At 38.3% G+C, this 24,045-nt stretch overlaps 1 protein-coding gene across 6 annotated transcripts in view; it reads left to right on the top strand.

The window, feature by feature from the left end:
• BCL11B (BCL11 transcription factor B) overlaps positions 1-24,045 on the top strand; it is a 103,248-nt gene that overhangs the window by 5,672 nt on the left and 73,531 nt on the right. For 5 of the 6 annotated variants that reach the window (XM_075614404.1, XM_075614401.1, XM_075614403.1 and 2 more), the window contains one exon: positions 8,544-8,912. The exons of the other annotated variant lie outside the window; for it this stretch is intronic. In XM_075614404.1, the coding sequence (XP_075470519.1) occupies positions 8,672-8,912 (241 nt within the window). In that variant the 5' untranslated portion in view covers positions 8,544-8,671. The remainder of the gene's footprint in view (positions 1-8,543; positions 8,913-24,045) is intronic. 6 annotated transcript variants of the gene reach the window in all.

The following is a 24,045-nucleotide window of genomic DNA, read 5'->3' on the forward strand; positions in this document are numbered from 1 at the left end:
ATCAGTTTAGAAGCTTTCAGGAAATCTGCCATCGATAGTATTAATACTTAAGGAATACTGCAGCTGTGTATCTAATACTTACTGTCACCGATTCACTGTAATTTATCCATTTCTCTACCTTGCAGGGATCAAAATAAACATTTTCAAATAGAGAATGAAAAACTACAATTTGAGGTTTCTGTGCAGTCGCCGTTTTACATTATTTTAAGTGTAAAAAAACAAAGCGGCCTATTTCTGCATCACTTCACATGACTGCAAAATACCGATGATTAATTTAGTTGATGTGAAAAATATGCATAATTAGCATACTTTAGAAGATTTCTTTCATTTGTACAGTTAAAATCAGTACACAGATCCAGTCTACAAAACTGTAACTGGAATGTACAATTAATATTAGCGTAATCACATATATTATTTCTCACCATATTGAGTTTAATATGAGCGGTGTCAAACTCTTAATAGAATTTGTTTTTGTATGTTTCAAACATTTTACAGGTAAATAGAAAGTATATGATACATATAGTTAACGTTTCTGCTGCAGTTAATATATCAGCAAATTGTAATACAGTATGTGTGTTTTAATATCTGTAAACACCTGAATCTTAACTGCTACCAACTCATATAAATGACATAATCCAAGCTTCAGGATTTCATCAGCAACTAGCCAATAGGTTTGTTTTTTATCAGAGAGATGTCTTATTCTCCCATGAGATACCAAACAGCAAAAATGAACCTGGAGCGAGATTAAAAAAGATAATCTATTTTCTTTCAGCAACTGTCTTAAATTAGATGCACAATTTAGAAGTGATAATATTGTCCTTATACATAACCATAGAGTTAAAAAAAAGTACACACACAATAAAAGAAAAAAGAATAAATATAACATTTATCAAGCAATTAAAATATCTAACCCCTTCACTGCTGGCAGTATAGAAACACAGTAAAAGGATCGTGTTTGTCATGATTCCTGCAGTGCAAGAATACACTTCTCATTTCTTAAGTGACACTAATTTGCTAAACAGGTTCAAATCAATGTGTTTGCATTTTACTCTCTGTATTCCGTATGAACGGTCATAAATTCACTCACCGTCATCAACGCGTTCATGACAATATCATTAGTGCAGCCATTAACATACTCACTAATAAATAGCTTGCCTCCTAGGTGCAAAGAGTGTGGTAGTTGTGTTTGGTTTAAGTTTTTATTTTGCAGCTTTTAGCAGCCATCGTGTTTTGTAAAATATAAAAAGGGGTTATTTTGTAAAAAAAAAAAAATGACAAACGTAATTCTGTTTTCTTTTTTTAAAATGCTGGCTGCAAAAAGGAGTGAAAAATTGCGCCGTGCACAGCGCACACAAAGTTGAAAGGATCTCGAGAATAAATACGTTTTAATATAGTGTTGTACAGGGAAGATTGATCAGAGTATAAACATCAATATCTTGCTGCATTTACACTTGTTCCTACGAACTGTTTGCTGATAAAAAGTCCCATCCTGCAGCCTCCCATAGTCCCAGCTCTCCCCCAGTACTAACATTTCCCCGTTACTGTGTCTGCGCTTTGTTGCTTTTACAAATAGTTTCCAAAATAAACTTTGCTGCCTTTTTATATTTAATTTTTAAACTGCACATTTCAATTGTGCCCTGAGGCAACTACCTGACAAGTGTTAACTACTAGAGGGAGCTCCGAGCCTGTATTATTTCCAGCCCTTGCATTGACTCCAGCACAAGGATACTGGGAATCAGAAGGAATCAACATTTTAGTCTGTTTCCTGCTGTTAAATTTTAGACACGAAGAGAAAATGTACTTATGTAAATCTTCACGTTAACTTTAGCTTTGATATTTTAGCTTTGACGAAATGCATTCATTTATATCATCATTTTATTGATTACAATTCAGAATTAACCTATACATTCCCACTGCTGTTTATTAAGTTCAGCGTTTTACATTTTCATGTGAGCAAACGTGAATAGGAAGAAGAACAGACAGATAAATACATTTAATCAGGGTCCCCCAGTGCAGGGACAATGTGTAAGTTTTATTGTAGCATTCATTTCCCCCATATTTGTGATTAAAAATAAAGATTTTCAGAACAAATAATGCAAATCTACTTTCAAATTGTTGGTTAATAATGTGAGGACAGTGTTGTTTGACATTTGATTATATATGTAATTCATTTAGTGCTAATGAATGTGCACAGGCTCACTCAGCATTTAAGTATGAACCCTTTTGCTCCCAGAGGGGCCAGCGCTTTCGGCGAAAGGGTTAAAACAAGGGCCTATGGTAATTGTCATGACGCAAAATACACGAAGTAGCAGCCCCTTTCATTGAAGCATGGATACTGGTCTCTTGTGGTATAGTACTTAGGGAAAGATAGTATCTTATTGAACCAAGTGATACTAGGATCCTTCCATCGCTCTGCATTGGGATAATATCGTTTCTTCACCCTTCCCTTCTCCACATGTCAAGAAAGGCAGCAGCATTTCTTCTCATTTTAGGGTACGAGGAGTAGGGGGAGGCGGGGGATTACCCGGTGGCAGGAAAGAGTCCGATTATTGTAACCTGAAAGTGAAATAAATTAGGTTGGACAAAAGATCACGACTGTCATCCACTGTAGAATGAGCCTTCACTCTCGGGTGTGGAGGTCAGAAATTCATCTGATGATTACTCTACTTCATTTAATCTTTGAATTGAGCAAATTGTGACCATGTAGACCGCAGGCAATTCTTTTCCTGACCCTTTAACTGGAAAAAAATATTTAAAAACACAAGATGAACATTCTCTATAGCAATCTTACACAGAAAATCATGGTACCCCCCACCCCACCTCCCAATAAACACGTAATTCTGTAATATGATTAATTCCCTAAAGTTTTTATAAACTAAATGTACCCTGTTTGAAGTGATGGGATCTGTGGTCTAAACTGTTTTTAGATTACCTGCATATTTTAAAATATTGAGAGGCGTATTTAATACCATTGCAGTCACAACTAATTTTATGACTTTGGAATGTAAAATGTGGCTAAAAGGATACAATGGTCACGATCTATAAATCCGCTTCCTTATCTTTTCTTTGCTGTGCATACTGCATGCTGCCCGCTTTGTAAAAGTCTTCAGTGGAATTAGATTTTTCCTATTCGCAAGTCAGAGGGACTATGTGCCTGTGATAGGTTCAATCCATGGTGCAGGAAAATACCTTTTCCTTTGCATTATACTAGTAGTGGAATCCAACATATATTTACTGAATTTGCATTATCTTCACTGCATATTTATAGTTTCAATAAACTGTTTTTAATAAAGTGTATTTATATTTTCAATAAACTTGGATATGGGTACCAGCGCTGATCACAAACTGTGAGAGAGCTTTTTAAACGCTTCTCGATTCACGCTAAATTATAACCTCTCAGCACCAGCTAAATATGCATACATTTTTTTAAAGCTGTTTGTTTGTGTGCTTGCTGGTTTGCACGCCTAAAGAAGATTGTGAAAACAAATGAAAGTAAGGGGAAACTTTTTGGATTGCCATGAGCACACATCAGTGAAAATAGTTCGAATAATATGTTCATTTAACAGACAAATATCACCAGATCCTTGTGTGAATAATGCTAGCACATGTGTAAGGAGCCGTGCATTTCTGACATATGCACATTTGTTAGTTGCACCAACACAGTCAATTCAGCTCTTGGTCAGTTGTAGCTGATTTATTGAATGCTTTGCCAATATCCAGGGTACACAGCCTCCTTGCTAACTTTCTAAGCAACAAAAATAAAGCTAACAAGGAAAATTTAAATAAACGCACAAAAACCTACCTGAATCGGCACTTCAGTGAGAAATGCAATAAGTGGGATATCATGAATTTGCTTCAACTTCTCATGGAAAGTGAATGAGAAAAGCGGTTTAAGTACTCAATGCACAATTCAAGTCACTGCACTTGTAAGTTGCAGCATAGAGTGTGTTGCTATGTTTATTTCTAGGTTGAAATAAAATTAATGTTACCGTTTGGATAATATGTTTTTTCAACTAGACATTATCTGTTTACACTTATTTGTGTAGGTAGGACTATATGATGTGGCCCTTTCTCCTACAGTATATGTATTGAATAGAAAATTGGAATACAAATACAGATTTCTGGATTTTATGTCATAAGCAGAATCTGCATAGTTATTTTCTCTATGTTTTACCTTTTCTGTGCCGTACCTTCAGCTCACACTTATACGCAGGAACATTTGCAGCTGTTCTGAAATCTAAAATCTTTTAAGATATCCTAATTTTCATTTACTGTTGGCTGCTCCAAAATGCAGCAGCTTGTACATATTTTTTTACATTTGTAGTACAGATCGTTTTGGCTAAATTTTAGAAGAAAATACAGATTAAGAAATGGAGCGTGTAAATTATGCAACATATATGGTAATAGATGATAACAAACTAGACAAACTCAGTGACATTTCAACTTTACTAAGTTTTAACTTTAACTATTTATTACCTAAGTGGCCTGCAATATATTGCTCTGTAATCTATAACTGGTCCTTCATGCAGCATAGTGGTCAAGAATATAATTCTTCATGCAGAGCACAGTAATATGACTTAATCTTACTGTGCATACTTAATGTCATATTTAGAATCAGATGTGCATCTCAAACAGATTAGATACATTTATAATATTCCGTAAATTGATAAAGCATTTAACCTCTTGATATAAATAAAATTGGTAGAATCAGTAATGGTAGGACTAACTATGACAAATTTATATATATTTTTTAATGAACTGTTAAATCTTTTTTAAATCGGACTACAAAAACAGGAATCTATCAACATTGGCATCAAATTTGGATTTCCAAGACACTAAATATGATACAATAGTGGTATTGAATTGGATCTTAACGTGTATGCTAAATAACCTATATCATAATCAATCAATATTAAATATAATAATATCATTTTATGTAAAGAATTGGCACAAATAAAATATTGTTTTGTAATTTATCTTAGAGTATCAGGTAGCCAAGAAATCAGTGCTTGAAAAATAATGGCTGTTCACAATATGCAGTGATATATGCAACCAAGAAATGATACATGGGTGTGAACTATACAAAGCATTTTATGTTTAACAAGCTGTAGGTAGAATTTCACTGAATATATAACATAGAGTATCCCAATGAATTCATTATAGCTTAAATTCTGGGGAGGAGTGACACATGCTTTCAGAGCCGACTGCTGCAAAAATACTTAAACTTTCTGTATATTGCTTAGGTGTAAGCTTGAGTTCTAACCAATCCATTTTAAATGTATAGTGCATGCCGTTTGTCCGACTAGGGAAAAGAAATGAGGGAAGATGTTAGTTCATAAGGAGGATGTTTTATCAGACTATTAATAGGGCTTGTATATCAGGGGGGGCGGGGGGAGTATGTTTGTGTAGACGAGATTATGGAAGGAGAGAAATGAGAGAGAGAGCTGAGTTCTATCCCTGTGAAAACGAAATAATACACAATGTCACCAATAAATGCGATTGCAGATTCTTTGAGCAGGAAAAAACAGAAGACAGTTTATTTTATCCCACAGAAGTCATATGAAGTCATATGTATAGGAAGACCTATCAAGTCTTATAAAATCATAAACTGCTAGAGCGGTTTTCTGTATATTGGGATGCTATGTATCCAGCAGCAAAAGGGTTCAATAACATTTAGTCACCATTAGCAAAGCTTAAACAAATAGGATGGTAAAAACATGGAATACTGTACAGTATACTGTAACTAAAAGCAGCAGAGATTAAATGCAGGTCATTATTTTACGTTCTTTATTTATTTTAAATCGCATCAAAAAAACATATAATAACATACTCTCAGAGAGAATAGTTGAAAATATAAAGAACATGGAAAATATGTTAATGGTCTCACTTTACTGTTGCAAATCAAGATGCATGTTTCATTAGAAATCTTAGTGCTATTGAGTCAGTTGAGCCATTTGGTGTAAGGCAGATGTTATCTTGGTTGTGTGTTGGTTAGTTTTTAAGAGGGGTTTCTAAAAAAACTCAATATTAAAATATTGAAGTACAATTGCTGGATTCACCACCTGAGATCTTTTTTTTAAAAACGATGATTTAATACAAAAAAAAAATCTATAAATTATTCTGCACATTAATTTATAAGACCACTCGTTATTGTCCTAATTCTTATGCAGGTTCAGTAAATAGAGGAACACGTGCTGTGGATGCAGACTATTTCTCCTTACTAAGTCGGTCTGTAGATGGGAGAGCTCAAACTTTGTATGTGATAAATTGCAAAAAATGCCTCCCTTTCCCAATTATCACAAGTGATCACAGAACATAGAATTATAGTACTGGTAATAAGAAAACATTAATGATCAATAAACTATTGTTTCATTAAGTAAGGTATAAGTGAGAAGAACATGACTTGATGGTTCTATGAGTTAGTGGAGAAAACATGGTTGCTATTACTCTCGTCATCATTTATTTTTGGAGGTGGGTACACAGTCTGCAGCGTGAGGAATGTGAGTATAATAAAGGACATATTGTGAATTAAAGGTCTCTTTTCAGAGAACCTCAGAGTTTAATGGGGGCAAATGAAGAAATTAGGTTGAGAGAAAAATGGGTTATACTGTATATTTAATAAAAAAATGTATTTTTGCTTGAATTGCACAATTTGCTTGTATTGAGTATTAATATTCAGCCTGGAATGCATACAGTGAATGATATCATAAATGTGCTGCATAAGATGCAGAGAAGGGATTCCTATATATACTAGGTTAAAAAGAAGATTATCAACATCAACTGCTATTATAAAAGTAGCTAAAATTATCCCTTTCCTCTCTAGAAAACAGTTTGTGATGGGCACACCTGCTTTAAAAGGTTGTGTTTAAATTGTATTATACCTTTATTAACCCTTTAGCACAAGCCTTACGCAACAAGGGATTCATCTGTTACTGTTAATAGCCACAGAATCAATACATAGGTTATGCTGTATTTATAACTCATACAATGCATAGGTTATGCTGTATTTATAACTCATACAATGCATAGGTTATGCTGTATTTATAACTCAGAAAATGCATTGGATTTGGCGCAGTCCTTGTGAGTACAGTGTAAATTAGGTATTTGCTCGATCTGAAAAAAAATGCTTCTTCATCCCTCAAGTTTTCTTTTTAGTATTAATTCACTGAGGGGGTTAGGGTTACCAGCTTCTAAATATTCAAATATTATGGTAACCAAGCTCTTGAGGTATATACTATATATATAAAGAATAGAAGACTGACATTCACAATAGTAGAAGTATTTATTTAACAAATTAAATGTGTGCAGCGAGAGAAACAAAAGTATCACTCAGCACTCGAAAGGGTTAATGAGGAAATATTTCCTGAGCTTTTCTTTGTGTGGTTTTTGGGAAGTAGATCCTGGGTATTATCACTAGCAGCTGGTTAGGCGTCCTGTCAAAAACAAAAAAAATCAGTTTAATGTTGTTAATATAAGCTTTCCTCGTCTTACTGGGGAAATTTGTTTAGACTAACGGAGTGACGACATTTTATGCAAACGTTATACTCTCATTTGAGTCGCATAAAATCCTTTTGTGGTGAGAAACAAAAAATCCAGAAGGTGAATCTGTCCCGGCTCCTGTTTCCTCTTGCAATTAATTACAACCCCAAGTAATGATGCACCTGGTAAACAAGCAATTTTGTCACATGCAAGAGAAGTTACATTTTGAGAGGAAGCATTGCGCATATTCATGACCAAAGCAATAAGATTTGTATTCAACATTATACGTAGGATTTTATATCACTTATAAAACGTGTGTTTTTTTTCTTCTCTGCAACACGCAAACGTAGAAAAAAAACAGGAAGATGCATTTCAAGTAAATAATGTAAGGAAGTGAAGGCAGATACAGTATCATTTCAAGTGTTATGTATTGCCACGGGCACGCTTCTTCTATTGTGGAGGGGGGCTACAAGAAGTAGACGCTATTAGGAGGGATCTACTTTTTGCTTCCATTGTTTATGGCAGAAATAGTTTTAACACAGATGTCCCCAGGCATGCTTTATGAGACGGGAAAAAAGGTTGTCTGTTAAGATGGATCTCTATGTGGACAGGTTCAATTATCTCATGCATGTTTAGCCCTCAGAAAAGTATCTGGCAACTTGAATTTGTATGTGACCACTTAATAGTATTTTATTATGGTTATGGATCCAATCGGTCATTTTTCCCCACACAACATTCTTAAATGAGGTTTAATACTTATGGATATGTGACATTATATTTATATATATATATACACACACACATATATATACAAAACACTTTTTTCCTTTTACATATTTAATATGATTTATATTTTGTGTCGTTATTTGGGGAAAAAACTAGTCACATTTATTGATTATTTTCCTTCATTGTTGAGTTATAAACCATATGGTCTTAATTCGCAGCGAGCTACGCTGAGCATTGCCACTTTCAGACGGCAGAAATGCTGAGTCTCCCTGCGTGTAATTAATGTTATATCCATGAACGTTAACAAGTCTTATTGCTTTCGCCTTGTCCCCTTATAGCACAAGCCCGCCATGTTGAAACGGTAATCACAGACGAAGATGAGACCCTCGCCATCTCAGAGCCAGGAGGCATCAGCCACACCGGCAGCAGGACTGACCCAGATTTGTTAACATGTGGACAATGTCAGATGAACTTCCCCCTGGGAGACATCTTGGTTTTTATAGAGCACAAGAAAAAACAGTGCAGTGGCCAGGGCGGTGTATGTTATGAGAAGAGCCTGGATAAGAGGAGTCCTCCACCGTCATCTCGCTCCGTGCTCAGGAAGGTGTCAGAGCCCGTGGAAATCGGCATCCAAGTTACACCCGACGAGGAAGACCGACTTCTCACGCCCACAAATGGAATTTGCCCCAAGCAGGAGAACATTGCAGGTACAGCATATTTTATGACCTGTTGTAGAGACAAGATCCCATGTGAGGGCCAATGACCACACTTTGTGTCATTTCATACAACACCACTCAGTGCAAAGAAATCAAAGAATACACACTATTCCCCATTTAGATATGTATATACACACACACACATATATATATATACATATATATATATATATATATATATATATATATATATATATTGACGTTTATTGCACCTGGTAGCGTGGAATTCTGTGTTACTGCAGTCGCAAGTTTTACCGGGCTATTAAATTGCAATACAATTCAATGGAGCACCCAGATGCCAAATCGCGCCATTTGCTAAAAGCAATGCGCCAATTGGTGCCTTAATGCATGATACCGGGCGCAATAACGTCTGCTATATCTGTATAAAATAAATTCATACACAACACATGTGCAATGGCTTGTTCTCTTCTCACAGTGCATGAATCCGTCACGTATAATAAGCACAAATTCAAAGAATAATTAATCAACAGATTAATCCATGAATATATAAATGTATACCATTTGAACTTCAAGCTTTCATCTTGTTGGCATACATCCTTTCACTGAGTCTGAAGTTGCATTGTTTTACATGTTATATGTCTGGGGATTAGCACTAATCCTAAACCTATTTATATTGATGCCTCTGTGAAGGAGAGTTCCCCTTTCTTTTCCTAGAAGGCAATTCTAAGGTCCCTCCCATGCTACGCATCATAGAAATGATGTCAAAGATAAATGGCTTTCTGGGTATATTTAATATATACATATATTTATTTTTTGTCCGTCACTTTTACTTGATGCTGAAAATGACTGAACATTCCACCCTAACATATTTGGGCGATATTTAAGATATAAAACATGTGGCCTTATTCTTTAATGTTGGAAGTGGCTATTCGGGATGGGCCGAAAAACTGGCTGCACGGCTACTCCAGACAATATAGAATGACCCCCATAATCATTTCTAGATCTGACCATCCTGCTGTCACATAACTTTTTGTTTGTGCTTTGAAATCAAATCTGCATATCTGGCCTCAAATGTAGCTTGTCAAAAATACCTATCAAACCCTTTCCTGATCTCAATAGAAAATCAGATTCTGGGTTTAATATTGAAGGTATTTCCCAGCAGGGATCTGTACATCACTAAGAAAAAGAGACGAAACACAGTGTCAGAAAAGGGAAAGTTAATCTGTAAGATTATATTTGCTGGCTGCAGCCTTGATTTTTTTTTTTTTGCTTTCCATGTGACAACAGATATTCTTCAGCTTGTCTTCTGAGACAGGAAGAATCAATTTATTTATACCGTCAAAATATGCAAAATAATCCCTTAGAAGTGAAGCAAGATATGCGTGTTCAAATCTTTTAACAATGTTATTTTAATCCCTTTTCCGGCAGCCATGCTTTGCAATGCGTTGCAGGTCTCTCTGGTAGCAGTAAAAGGGTTAATCTAAGGTACGATAATATGCTTTACATGTGGCATCAGCGGCAGAAAAACAGTTTAACTGCAAAAGTCATGTATTTTTGTTTTTTTGTAACATTTCGAGCAACCTCCCCTCCCCCTTAGTTAATAAAATGGAAAGAATAAGAATAAAACTTGAGTAGCTCAGATGTAACATGTAATTGAATATGGTAGAAGCATTAATTTAATTATTTGAACTTAGTTGGATTCTTAGAACGGCAGTGGTTGCATTCTTGTAGACAAGACCTATTTCTTGTTCCTTTGCGTAGATAAGCAGTGAAGGAAAAGAGATAACTTCAGTTGTGTTTGCGGCCTACGGACATAACAATATTAAGTTTATTGAGCATAGCATTGGCCTGGGTGATAAATGGTTAGGCTTGGACGGTAGTCTACCCTTATGGGATATAAATGATATGGAGAGGAGAGAGTTGAGGTTAATGAAGGACGAACAACCAAGGAACGGGCCAGACAGATTTTTACATTACTCTGGAGCGACCCCACAACCACAGGTGTTAGCCGTACAATTATTTATTGCAGAATAAATTTGTCAGTTTGAGTTTAAGGATCAGAGATAACCGATTCTTTATTGTTATGTGGTTGAATAAAAAAAAATAGCCTACTTAATGTTATGTTTCGCTATCATGGGGTCTATCTGTAAACGCACCATATCCGGCCTGTCACTGCGTCAGATGTAAGAAACTTGTTCAAACATTTTGACTCGGATTGTTAGCTGGGGATGTCTACGCCAAAACCTGACGCAGTTCCAAGGGAGATAAAATCAGGTGCAAGGACACAGAATTTGATATACATTATTGTATGACTATCAATTAACTCTTCCTTAATTCCTGATACTGGCACCCAGCTGGTGCTCACTAGACAAAATTGGAACAAAGTACCTTCATATATTGATATATGTATTACTAATAACATAGACATCTATAGAGACAGATTCACTAAAACCCGATAGGGGGCGTGCAAGGGAAATTCAATGTCAGTTAACGCCAGATCCAGCTCTGATAACCCTTATCAGAGTTTAATGAATCCAGGCCTTTGGGCTCAAACATATTTAGCTCACAATTTTTAACAATTTTTTTCTTGGGCAAGAATATAATCTTTAAAGCTAAAAGTTTTTTTCCTTTCAAACTTCTAGCTTTTTTTCCAAATCCCCTGATTGTTGTTATAGAAGATTTCCCCCGCATCCTTGATATCGAAAAAAACTTGTTTTTATTAATACTTGTTATCTTTGATAGCAGGGGCTCAACTCCAGTCCTCAAGACCCCCCAACAGGTCAGGGTTTCAGGATATCCCAGCTTCTGCACAGGTGCTACTGTCGAAGACTGAGTCACTGATTGAGCCACCTGTGCTGAAGCAGGGATATCCTGAAAACCTGACCTGCCTGGAGTTGAGAGCCCCTGTTTTAAGGGTTTAGTCCCATTTAAGATTAAAAAAGGTATTAACAAAAAATAGAAATTGTATTCATTGTGAAATCTCAAGATTTACATTTTAGCAAAATGGTGATAACACTTCTGCAAAGAATTGCACCCTCTCCGGTAATGAAGGGGTACAAACGACTATTCGATCTTTATTACTGAGCTCTTGCAATCCTTGCTATATTGTTTTATCAATCTGAGATAATAACTTTTAGCAAAAGCAGAACATTTGCAAAGCCAGCAAACATATTTTACAATATGAAACAAACATTGGAAATATAAATGGTTACGTGGTTCAGTGTTTGCTAACTCAATATATGCTGCTCGGTGTTTGCACTAGTACAGTACTTGCACAATATATGCTGCTCGGTGTTTGCACTAGTACAGGACTTGCACAATATATGCTGCTCGGTGTTTGCACTAGTACAGTACTTGCGCAATATATGCTGCTCCGTGTTTGCAATATTACAGTACTTGTGCAATATATGCTGCTCCGTGTTTGCACTAGTACAGCACTTGCACAATATATGCTGCTCTGTGTTTGCACTAGTACAGTACTTACACAATATATGCTGCTCGGTGTTTGCACAAGCACAGTACTTGCACAATATATGCTGCTCGCTGTTTGCACTAGTACAGTACTTGCACAATATATGCTGCTCGGTGTTTGCACTACTACAGCACTTGCACAATATATGCTGCTCTGTGTTTGCACTAGTACAGTACAATATATGCTGCTCGGTGCTTGCACTAGTACAGTACTTACACAATATATGCTGCTCACTGGGACGGGGAAATTAAGCTTTCTGTGATGATTTTGTGTTTTTGTCTGCAACCCTGGTGCCGTTCCCTCTGATTAAATTTATGATTTTGCAGCTTCTACAGGGTATCTACACTAAAAGATCATGGATGTCCTACAAGTAAATACGCCGTGCCTCTTTTTAATGTGGATACCATGTACGGTCGAATGTCCATTATTAGACTTTAAAGTAGAACTGAAAACCAAAAAAAAAATGCAGTATATTTTGCAGTAATTTGATCCCCTGTGTTTTCCCCAAGACCTTTTTGAACACACTGGCATTTTAAGCTAGAGAGGCCTACACCAAACCCATTACCTAAACACCCAATTCATGCTCTGGGGAGCTCCCTTCCTAAGACCTTACAAGTTCTGCAGAAAACATAATTAAGAAGCAAATGATAACAGAAAACAAAAAGATGGAGTGATTCAGTTTGATTTTCCTAATGACAATCCTTCTGCTACCAGCCTACCTGAGCAGACATAATAATAACTTTATTTCATATAGCGCTTTTCACCCAGTGGGACTCAAAGTGCTTCACAAATACAGAATAGGACGCAGTATGCAGCACAATAGGATTTTATTTACAAACACAGTCCCTGCCCAGATGAATTTACAATCTATGTTTTTGGTGCCTGAGGCTCAGGGAGATAAAGTGACTTGCCCAAGGTCACACGGAGCTGCCCCTGGGATGTATAACACAGAATGAATTAGGTCCTCTGTCCCATGACTGACAATGTCTTGTCTTCGGATGCTGAAGCCGAAAGCTGCAGCTTGTTCTGGGAGACAGAGATAAACACTCATATTTCCACAAAATAAGCCATCTGATTCATTTCTAATTATTTTGTTACAAATGGAGATTAGTGAAATCTGTGTCTGTGGATGCGATTGATTGTTGAATGAAATGACCGGGATTATCCTTATTTATTTATTTATTTTAAATCATGACAGCTAATTAATAGCTGTCATTTGCTACACATGCCCTTTTTTTGCTGTACACCATGATGTGCATTAGGCATCCATATAACATGCAGTTGTTCCCTGACACTCATCATGTCTGCTTAGGATTCTTAATGGATAAAATTCAAGTCATTTTCGTGGTTCAAAGAAGCTTACCATTTGGTTACTGGGGATGTCAAGCTGCATTGTGTTGAGCTTGGCACATGTTAGCATTGCCTGGGTATCCAAAGGAGGAGGCCTGTGGTGACACCTGATGTTTTCGCCATTAAAGGTAAGCTGCACTGTAATTACAGGAAGGATAGATTACCAATCACAGAGAGAGAGAGAGAGAGAGAGAGAGAGACCGAAATGAGAGAGGAAGTAGTGAAAAGGGCAGACACTTCCTATGCAGAACAAGTCAAGAAAGGCGAATAAGCAAACATTAAACTTAAAATTCCAAACAAGAGAAAAGTCATTGGCTCTCAAACCATTACAGAACTACAGCATTAGGTTTGGCATAAATTGAAGGAATGAATTGGTCCCAGCAAGAAAAGCTTACAATGTATAAAGTTTAGGAAGGAAATGGAGCCAGATTGGAAAAAAAATACAACTACAAGTTGGTTTTAGCGCCAACTTCATTTTTTTTTTTGCAGGTCCTCACACCTGCTCATGTACCATGCTGTTTGTTCATCAGTGCCTGAGGCTTTACTAAAAGATGCTTTTATGGTATGACGTCCCTGGCAAAATGTTATGAAGTTCTGACCATATATGCAGCTTCCTTTTGTATAAATATATAGACTATGTGGCATGCAGAAGAATACAGATCCAGTACAGAGGGAAACAGTAGGAATTTCCTGGGTGGGTGCCTGGTCAGGGCAGGTAACATATTGATGGGGACAGAATAGCTGTCGGCAAGCAGGTGTGTAGACAATGATGTGAATGTTGTACCCTGGGAATACAATGGACAAGATATATGAACTGTTTGGTTTGAGTTGCATGCCACCTTGTTTATTTTTGGCGGTAGTGATGCAGTTATCAGTCTGATGACATGACAGATATTTCTCCTCTGGGATTTTCCTGCTGGCTCCTGTAGACTTGGTAGAGTTGATTTCCTATTGGACCGGCAGTGAGTTGGACATTTGTGCACTGAAAAGGGTCCAAAATAAATTGTCATCAATACTTCTTAAGCCCCGTTCTCCAGGGGAAACAACATGGCGTTTAGATCTCTCGCATTACGTTGGCCAATAGGAAGCCGTCTTGTCCTCCTATTGACCTGCGTGATGCAGACATTTAAACAACCAGGAAGTAACCGGCGGCACCATCCTGGGTAAGTATCTCGGGAACCTGGTGGTCCCGGAGCTAAAATTAGCACCGTAGTGCTCCTTTGAAGGGTTAAGTATGTGTTTTTGACCCATTTGCAGTCATGAACCCAGATTGTGGAGAACCTGGAAAGGGGCACAATTTTTGTGCTGCTGTATGAATCTCATTTTATTCAGATTACAATCCTTTTCTAAAGTGATGAAACCATGGCAAAAAAGGCAAACGTTCTGTAAATATGCCTATCATATGAGGTCGTTTTATTGACTACAGCTTTCCATTCATTTTGATAAATGATCCATCAAGTGCCCCCTCCAAATAATTAATATAAAGTATGATATACTCAGAATAGAACTACTGTAAATGAGGCAATGGGGGGCACGCAGTAGCCTGGCACACACCTTTACAAGCCAGGTAGATAACAGATTAGATAAGCACTCCAGGTCATCACAGCGGTGCATTTGTTCAAGGAAACACCACAGGCGGATGGATGGTCACCGTTTCTCCATTTCTCAGGTATACTCACCAGGAAACATCACAGAAAATAAATGCCATTTATACGCTTTACTGCTTATGGGGCATTTTTACAGCTGGGAAATATAGTCCAGAGCTCAAGGACAGGATGAATTTCCTTTTCTTTTTTTTTCAGATAGCATTCCTACAGTTTAACTCCTCTGTTGCCCTAAGTGTCTGCAACATTTGGTTTAGCTTTTGCTAAAGTTTAAAGTTTTATTGTACCATGCTAATAGGGAATAGTGCAGAACCAGCAGCCTAACTTGTTTTTGCTACCATCTAAAAAATGGAATGTAAACTTATGATTTACAGCAGCCCCCGAGAAGCCGATGTGAGTGGAACTCATATAATGTTAGTATCTTATGATTTTTTTTCATTCTCTAACATCTGAGGTTGCCCTGGTAATCTGTATATCACACTGGGCTAATAAATACAATTTGGACACTCCCATGCATACAATTACAATGCAAACCATGATGGAAATACCAATAGAATTTTTTTTTTTGGGGGGGGGGGGGGAGGGTGCGGGCGGTTGCAGAGGTCCCATGCTCTTCCCCAAGGCATTTAAATTAAATGCCAAGGGACTGTGCAAGGCCTCTGCAACCTCTACTTAACGAGGTTTAGCAAGCTTCAGGATGCATGACCATGGCAACGCGTCATCAAATGACACCGCAGGGTCATGTGACGTCACGGTTGCTTTGGTAACGTGACGTCAAATGACACCGCGGGTCATGTGATGTGACGTCACATAACCCCATATGACGCCGCACGAGGTAAGGGAGGGGGGCCCATTGATAGGAGAGAGCAGGCAGGGGGCGCAGCAAATAAAGTTTGCGCGCCCCTGATATGAAGTATCTTTTGCTTTGGGTAGGAGGGTGTTTAAAAGTACAGTCCCAAATACACAGTCCAAAACAACATAGTTTTTTCTACACATACCTATACGCTTCACTTTTCATCCCTCATTAAGTCCCCACAATATTGAAAGTACATTGATGTATAATTGTATTTTTCAGGTTAATTAAAAGATATATATGTAAAATAATATTTTGAGGCCTCTTATAATAAAAAAAACTGCAGCAATTTGTGGCAACATTGTTTTGAAGCACTGCCAGGATAGTGGTACTGTGCATTTGTAACTACCAAAATACACCATTTTGTGGGTGTAAACCTCCACGCAGGATATGTCATTGTAGTCAGAAGTATTTGTAAATACTAAAATACACCCTTTTGTGGGTGTAAACCTCCACGCAGGATATGTCATTGTATTTGGGAAGTATTTGTTGCTGTTCAAAGTCAGGTTTTTAACCTGTGACGTCAAAAACTCTTATGCGTGTTGCTGTGGTATACAGCTGCCTGTGTAGTACAGGTAGGGGATGCATTTTTAAACACTTTCCTGTTGTTTAGGTAATTAGAAAACCCTTGGGGTTCACATGTAAGCTTGAATGTAAACCCATATGGTTTATGTATGTATGTATGTCTTTATTTATATAGTGCAATTACTGTACATAGCGCTTCACAGCAGTAATACACGTGACAATCATATAAATAACAAATAATACAAATAACAGGTCGTGGGAATAAGTGCTTCAGACATAAAAGTAACATTTAGGAAAAGGAGTCCCTGCTCCGAAGAGCTTACAATCTAATTGGTAGTAGGAAGAACGTACAGAGACAGTATGACTTTTTGTTGAAGGAAATACAAGGGATCGATGGGTGAGGCTTGCAGTATCACTGCTGAAATCTGAGTGAAGATGCTCCGTTATCACATACTGCTTACAGCCTGTCCCAGCTTTTCTTGAGAAATTGTTTGAGGACAACCCTAATAATATTTGTTCAAGGCCTTTCTAAATTGCAGCTTAGAATAATAATAACTTTATTTCATATAGCGCTTTTCTCACAATGGGACTCAAAGCACGTCACAATGTCATTATAGCGCGCGGTGCGCAGCACATAGGAATATTTACAGACGTAGTCCCTGCGCAGGTGAGCTTACAATCTATGTTTCTGTGGCTTGGTTTTCAAGCTGCCAAGCACAACTTTGTTTTACACTGAAACTCATTATCAAGCTCAAGCTAAGTTGATAAAAATATAAGATACGGATAGTAATGCTTAGAAAATTAAAAAAAAGTACAGCAATTTGTGTCTTATTAGATATGTATATATATATATATATATATGCAAATATAACTGTATGCTCATCTGCATGTCTTAGGCAGGTCTGCAACCCCGCCTTTCCCCATTATCACCCAGCATACAGCACTTCCACTGCAGCAAGGGATTCTGGGGAAAGGCGGGGTTGCAGACCTGCCTAAGACATGCAGATGAGCATACAGTTATATTTGCATATTTGCTTTCCTGTGGAGGGTTTTTGTCACTTTTTTTACTCACCATAACTTAACTCAGTATTATGGTTTATATATATATATATATATATATATATATATATATATATATATATATATATAAAATCACGATACTGTACACTTCTGTCCCTTCTACATTTTGTCTGATCTAACCCTTTGGAAAATGAGTTGAAGCGCTCTGCAGTATAAGATTGTCCATAGTGCAGGAAACAAACACTAGGATGACAATGTAGTTGGGCATAGTGCTCGCGCTACTGCGTGTACATGCGCTTCGAGGAGACTGGCGCTTTGCGCTACAAACATGTTTGACTTTCCCGTGCGACGGCCGGGTCACGTGAGCGGTTCGCCCAATGACACGCCTCCCTGTCGCCTGTGCTTGCAGGACAGGAAATATCTCCTGCTGCAGGTGAGCGTGCGCTGCGCCGAGGAGTGCGGAAGCGTGCCCGTTCCAATATGGACGCAGCATAGGCGCTAAGCACACCATTACCTCACAATTGGCACATTGAATTTAGGCAGCATTTTGGAAGCTCTAAAGCAGCAATACTTCATTCTTCCCCCCTCCCCGCCTTTGCCCCTGATTTTTATATGTAAAGCGTGTGACAATGTATAATTCTACATTCTTACCTAAGCTGGCAATCGTTTGGTGCTCCTGTTATAAGTCTGTAAAATCCTAATCGTGTGTCTAAATGGCCGGCTTGTAAGGCCGCGCCTTTAGTCCCGGCAACTGCGACTCGGATGTCACGCTGCAGTTGCTGAAAAAATCGAATTGAATTGACTTCCAGCGATCGCGACTAAACCGTCGCGCCGTCGCATCGCTCCTGCTATAAGTGCACACGACGGATTCAATGCATTTGTTTTGCCGCGCCGGGACTATAAGCGCAGCCTAACTTTGTGCTGCAGTCTGTGAAATGCTGCAGCTGATATGTAACATTATATTACTGCGTGTAACACATTGTTACAGCTTTCAGAGTAATAGTCTGCTGTTTGGAACACAGCAACAGATCTGTTTGTGATACTTTGCTGCCCAAAGGGCAGAGCTCAAAAAGGTGTGTCAGCCTGTTTCAAAAGATTAAGTGGATGTGATTTTCTATATGGTTGCGGTAGCAACCAAAAAATGATCAGTACATTAAAAAATCATTAAAAAAAGCATTAGGAGTTAAAAAAAAAAACACAGACCGTATTCTCTCACAGCAGAACTGATTTATTAAAAAGAAAAAAAACATATGTGGTTAAGCAGGGGTCTCCTGGTTGGAACCATGTTAATTTGACCTCCACAGACCCTCTGTTTCCCACCAATGTAATGTTTTGATCAGTGTAAGTAAGTAACAATGTTACAGGCACCACTGGCACAGAAGGGGTTAACATACCAAAGAATTGTGAAAACACCTGAATATTACCGGTTTCCAGTCCCCTTTCCAAATGATCTTTACCAGCTATGTAAAATATCCACTTTGTTATTGTAAAATAGATTTAACATTCAGGTGGAGAATGCATTGTTTATAAGAAAATAATTTGTATGTCCTTATCATATAATATTAAGCGACCAGAGATAATGGACAAGAAATTTTAAATCATAATGTAGTTATCGGACTTTATATTTTTTTGGAATTCTTTGCCAGTGTTTAACCTCGCAAAGCAAAAGTTTTTGGGCCAGCTTCATTGAGCTCCATCCTAACGTCTATCCACTAAAGAGAATAGCCTAACCCAACGCTACTCCTTAAAAACACATGGTTACATTTTCCCAGCCGTGCTAATGATATGAAAAACAGGTGATCCCCTAACATCGCATATCCACTAAAGGCCACTCAGGTTAACGCAGGGAATTTAGGCCAAACCTAAATCCAAACCCTGAAATATAGATTATTTTTAGATAAGACATCCTTAACGCCAGGTTATTTGAAGTTAACGCGACGTAGTGCTGACTTAACACAATGTGTTAATTTAACCTGATGTTAGGTCTATGCTAATGAGGTATACAACAGCTGTTGTTTTTGCATATAATTACTTTTGTGGGCATGCGTTAAACTCAAGAAAATAAGGTAAGTTTCTCATTTAGGCAACCTAATGATATTTGCAATGGTTTTAACAGAATGTCACAGGTTAGCGTATCTGGGCCTATAAGTAATAACACAAAAACACAAGTGATCACCCTGTCTAATAATAGGGGAAAGAGGAAATCACAAATAATTTCTAACATAAAAGGCATATATGCATTTATACAGGTGTAATATATATATATAGATATATATAGATATAAATATATATATTAGCTATTTAGCTATATACTAAAGCACTTTTGCAGTTACACACCTCTGAGGAAGACCAGGATGGCGTGTGAATGTGTCTGTTACATTGTTACATCTCTCACTTACCTCCATATAACAGTTATTTATCAGTCTCACAACTGAAAAACAAGTGCGGTAATAGTGCACAAAAAAACACAACATTGTTATTACAAAAAAAATTGCATTGAAAAGCAAAAGTATATATTTTTTTGACAAGTCTTGTGCTGTTATTTTGCAGCAGTTTTGCAACATGGGGACTGATAAATTATGTCAAATTATATGCTTCAAATCTTGAAATATAAGAGAAATTCAGTCGTGAGATAAGAACTTTTTTTAATAGAAATCAACATGTAATGTATATAATGTACATTATATATTTGTATATATAACTAGTGAGTGAACAACTTGAAACATCATTGTGCTGTACTTGTCCAAAAGCACTGTTTAGGTCAGACAAATAAATCATCTATTTCTAACAATAATTATTGTTTGACCACATGGGGTAAAAGCTAAAATAGTGGCTGGAGCGGCAGGGAATTTGGAGTCTGGGCTCAGGAGCTAAACCGGAAATCCCACAGATGTAATGAAAACAGAGCGGACTTTTCACTCTCGCTGTGGCATGCTGGCAGCGAGATCGCTTTCAAGAGCCAATGTTTTCATTCTCGGTGTTCTCGAGAGAAGTCGTGGGAATGAGTCGTTAACTCCTTAACTGCAATAAATGTGCATTGCCATCTAATTACTATTGCTCCAATGTGTTAGCATTATGAGACAGATTTGACAGAGCCCTGAGCAGGGATATTTAACCCCTGCAGTATAGTAGAGGCTGTCTTGCTCTGCAATGCATTGCTAACCCCTTTCCAGCACAGAAGAGGTCAGTCATGTGTATAACAGATGTTGCTGTCCTTATTTTAGGATTTTCCATGCTTTTACGGTAATTCAAATGTAGGCCATTAGTACTGTAAGCGTATGCCTACCATCATTGTTATAGGTCTTTATTAGCATATTTTACAGTTTAATAGCACCAAAGTCACTGAAAATTGAGATTTTCACAAATTAAAACCTTGTTTTCTACAGTCTTCATCCGGTTTTATTTATGCACAAAATAGCATCCTTTGTGCGTTACAGTATGTTCAATCCACTTTTCTATTTATTTTTATTTGTCAATCTGCACTCACCTTTTGATTGTTTTACTCCACTTTGCACAGATAGACTATCTGCCCCTCTGATTCCAATCTTTCATCTGTGGCAGAGCAAGCCGCTTCAGATCGATTCTACGTATGAGAGCATCTACTGTAATCTAGCCTTTAGAAACACACTGAGCAATTAAAATCATTAGACCTCTAGATCTCTTCTCATATGAAGCTGCCATGCAGATTCTTGGAATTTCAAGTCTGTGCATAATTTGGGGATAATTGCACAGCTGCTCTGGGGTCTGCATCTCTGTGCTGTCCTTGGTCAGTGTGTCTGGCCTCTGAATAGATGTTTGCCTGCTCTCTCTTTTTTTTGTTTCTCTTTGACAGCTTGCCCCCCTCCTCTCCTCCACTCCTTGTCTGTTCTAATTCCATAAACTCCAGAATCATTGGAAATAAGCTCCCATGGTATTGAATGCAATGCCTCTGTGCCTTCCACCCTCTCTTAGAGCTCAGCAAGGATATGGTTTACATTAAGGTCCTAAAATATTGTGTGCATGTTTTAATTATTAAACTAAAAAGAGGGAGAAACAAGGCAATATTTGGAAAGACCAGTACCCTTTGCTGAGCTGGGTCTTGCAAAACAAAGCCCTAGGAAAGGTATTAACAAGCATTTGCATTTGGTTCTTATTTTTACAAGGATAATTAAGTGGGTATACAGTACTTACTGTCTTGATGTTTTTCTAAGAGTTTGGGTTTTTTTTGCTTCAGAAGTGAAACCCCTACTCCAAACCTCCCCCACCCCTGCCCCCAGCGCCCCAGCCCCCAAATGGCAAAAACACAGTAAATCAAGCAACACATTATGCACATTCCTACGCATATAACCAATACACAATAAAGCCTAATACTTCTTATGAGTATGTATATTCTTTCAGAAAAGCTGCCAATTACATGCAGGTGGACTATTAAAAAATAATCAAGAAAGAAAGAAATCACAGCAGAAAGCATAAGAGACTTGTTAACAGGTCACATGTGCGAGGAATGTATTTTATCTTTGTAAAGGTAACGTGGAATGCATGTACATTTCATTTTCAATGTTCAGCCTCTTTTCTGGCTACAAAAAGACACACGAAATATAGCTTAGAAATGCAATCATGTTGGGGTCTTTATTGCACCAGAGAGGTTATAAAACGGCTACTTATTTCTTTTCACTGTGGCCTCTCTGTTTTCTGGGGTGGGCTGTTACCAGCTCATAAAGAGAGGGAGATTGAAGGGAAGTTTCCTGAGCAGGAAATTTTAGTTTGTGGGGTTTTTGATGGTGGGAGCCAGACTTGGCACATGGCCACTATATCAAGGAGCAGCAAGCCATTCCAAGCAGAAATTTATAGAGTCTAGTACGTTCAATGACTGGAGCCGCCAACTGTCTCAGCCTCTCGGTTACTGTCCTGCTAGCAGTTCAGCCGGTTTGCTCACTTCTGACTCTTTTACCCAACATGCTTCCTTCTTTTCCTTTAACCCTTTGATGTCTGTATCATCTCTTTCTTTTTGGGGAGGAGAATGTGGGGGCAACAATCCTTATTTTGTGGAGCAATTAAAAGGAACAATTGATTTTAGAGATACGCCAAGCCCACTTATGTTTCGTGCTGCATTGTAGTACAGTACTAAGTATGCTTCAAACACTTCTAACCAGGTATGCATTTTCTGCTTAGAGAACAGAGCTGTAAAACATTGGTACTATCTTCAATAATTGCACCCGAGGATCCCTCCCATAATGCCCCAGCCAGACACCCAAGGATCCCTCCCTTAATGCCCCAGCCAGACACCCGAGGATCCCTCCCTTAATGCCCCAGCCAGACACCCGAGGATCCCTTCCTTAATGCCCATCCAGACACCCGAGGATCCCTTCCTTAATGCCCCAGCCAGACACCCGAGGATCCCTCCCTTAATGCCCCAGCCAGACACCAGAGGATCCCTCCCTTAATGCCCCAGCCAGACACCTGAGGATCCCTCCCTTAATGCCTCAACCAGACACCAGAGGATCCCTTCCTTAATGCCCCAGCCAGACACCCAAGGATCCCTCCCTTAATGCCCCAGCCAGACACCCGAGGATCCCTTCCTTAATGCTCATCCAGACACCTGAGGATCCCTTCCTTAATGCCCCAGCCAGACACCCGAGGATCCCTCCCTTAATGCCCCAGCCAGACACCCGAGGATCCCTCCCTTAATGCCCCAGCCAGACACCCGAGGATCCCTCCCTTAATGCCCCAGCCAGACACCTGAGGATCCCTCCCTTAAGGCCCCAGCCAGACACCAGAGGATCCCTCTCTTAATGCCCCAGCCAGATACCTGAGGATCCCTCTCTTAATGCCCCAGCCAGACACTCGAGGATCCCTCCCTTAAGGCCCCAGCCAGAGACCCGAGGATCCCTCCCTTAATGCCCCAGCCAAACACCCGAGGATCCCTTCCTTAATGCCCCAGCCAGACACCCGCAGAGAAATCCTACCAGGGGTAATAGCTTTTATTTTTCATATGCTCGTATGCCAGAAACACAACACAATAAATAGCAGAATTGTGGTATATTTGTAGTTGCAAATCTTCAAGGCTGGGAGAGATTTGCCAATTACATTGAAGAAAAGATTTGCTATTTCCATTGCCAAGTGATTGAAAACACAAATGTTAACACTGTAATCATACATTGGACAAATAAATAAGGCAAAATGGAAAATCTCAGTAGAAACTGAATGAGTTATTACATGCACCCCACTCATTCAGCCGCACAAAAGACTTTACATACAAAGGTTCACTGTGCACGGGTCAGTTTATCTTTATTTTCTCCCATTTTGAGAAATAAAAAAAAACAAAGAAATCCCACCCAGGACCCTAAACCACAGGCTCGT

Source organism: Ascaphus truei, chromosome 9 (assembly GCF_040206685.1).
Source record: "Ascaphus truei isolate aAscTru1 chromosome 9, aAscTru1.hap1, whole genome shotgun sequence".
NCBI classification, from domain to species: Eukaryota; Metazoa; Chordata; class Amphibia; order Anura; family Ascaphidae; genus Ascaphus; species Ascaphus truei.